The sequence below is a fragment of the Arachis ipaensis genome, chromosome B06, assembly GCF_000816755.2.
Source record: "Arachis ipaensis cultivar K30076 chromosome B06, Araip1.1, whole genome shotgun sequence".
Classification (NCBI taxonomy): Eukaryota; Viridiplantae; Streptophyta; class Magnoliopsida; order Fabales; family Fabaceae; genus Arachis; species Arachis ipaensis.
The window spans coordinates 5,637,416-5,638,721 of record NC_029790.2 but is presented as its reverse complement, the minus strand read 5'-3'; the positions used below and the strand labels follow the sequence as shown (position 1 = coordinate 5,638,721).

Here is a 1,306-nt window from a genome sequence, read left to right as displayed (position 1 = left end):
TGTCTTAGTTATAAGTATTGATCCACACTCTCTCACACAGTTACCACATTCCTGCAGACATGCTATTTCATTTTATAATCTTCTTCTATAAATATAATATATACTTTCTAATTATTTAGTGCAAACTGAAATATTTGATTATAACTGCCCTCTTAAAATAATAAAGGATAATGAAAGTCCAATTGTTTTCATTATTGTACAACTAACCGCCACTCATTACTTAATCATATATATATATAACTAAGCAAGAGTAATTATTCCTAATTGTAGCAAATAAATGTCCATGATCCTTGCATTATCCTCTCCAACAAGTATGTTCCCTAATAACATGGAATGGCCCTTAGAGTTAGAAGAAGAAGAACTAAGTCATAGTCATGAATACTTCAACTCAGAAGAGTATCCATTACTCTCTTCTTCCATGGCCAAGAAATTTAATCACAATGCAAGCGAGCGCCACCGCCGCAAGAAGATCAATGCCTTGTACTCTTCTCTCCGGTCAATCCTCCCTGTTGCAGATCAAACGGTATGTTACTCTTTCAAATTATATATGGTATTTATTATATGGTATCGAGGAGTGCTAGGGGATCAGTAACTTTTGTGATTTATAACCATTAAATAGTCATCAATGATGATTTTAATGGTGTGAGATTGGTGTGAGATTTCATCCAATAACTCACTTTTCTTTGCTGGTTACATGCTGACCAGAATTTGAAAAAATTGCTGGCCCTATACTTTTCCTATGATATTTATTATTATTATTATTGCAGAAGAAGATGAGCATCCCAGCAACAATTTCAAGAGTGTTGAAATACATACCTGAGTTGCAACAACAGGTGGAAGAACTAATCAAGAAAAAGGAGGAGCTCTTGTTGAGAATTTCTCGGCAAGGGGATATTAATAACGATGATGCAGCAATGAACAAGAAAGGCCATCATCATCACAACTCTTCTGCCTTTCTGGTTTCATCAAGTAGGATCAGTGACAGTGAAGTTAGTATTCACATGATTTCTTCTTATGGAATTCAAAAGTGTCAAGTATCTGAAATCTTGGTGTGTTTAGAAAATCACTATGCCCTTCAACTGCTAAATGCTTCTTCCTTTGACACCTTTGGAGGAAGACTCTTCTACAACCTGCATTTTCAGGTACTTTGCAGAATTATTAGAAAAAATGTTACTTGTTTTTTAAAATTCAGTCTTTTATTCAATTTTTTTAAAAAAATTTATTATTATTTAATTAATTTAAATATTTATTTTTACATACTAATAGTTTAAAAAAATTAAAAAAAATTATTTATTTTTTTATTTTA

At 31.9% G+C, this 1,306-nt stretch overlaps 1 protein-coding gene across 2 annotated transcripts in view; it reads left to right on the top strand.

Annotated features, from left to right (window-relative positions):
* The window catches only part of LOC107645537 (transcription factor bHLH100), a 1,559-nt gene continuing 495 nt past the window's right edge, over nt 243-1,306 (top strand). Inside the window, exons 1-2 of one of the 2 annotated variants that reach the window (XM_016349588.2) lie at nt 243-523; nt 768-1,142. In XM_016349588.2, the coding sequence (XP_016205074.1) occupies nt 278-523; nt 768-1,142 (621 nt within the window). In that variant the 5' untranslated portion in view covers nt 243-277. Of the gene's footprint in view, nt 524-767; nt 1,159-1,306 lie in introns of both variants that reach the window. The other variant, XM_021103806.1, reaches the window with a different exon arrangement.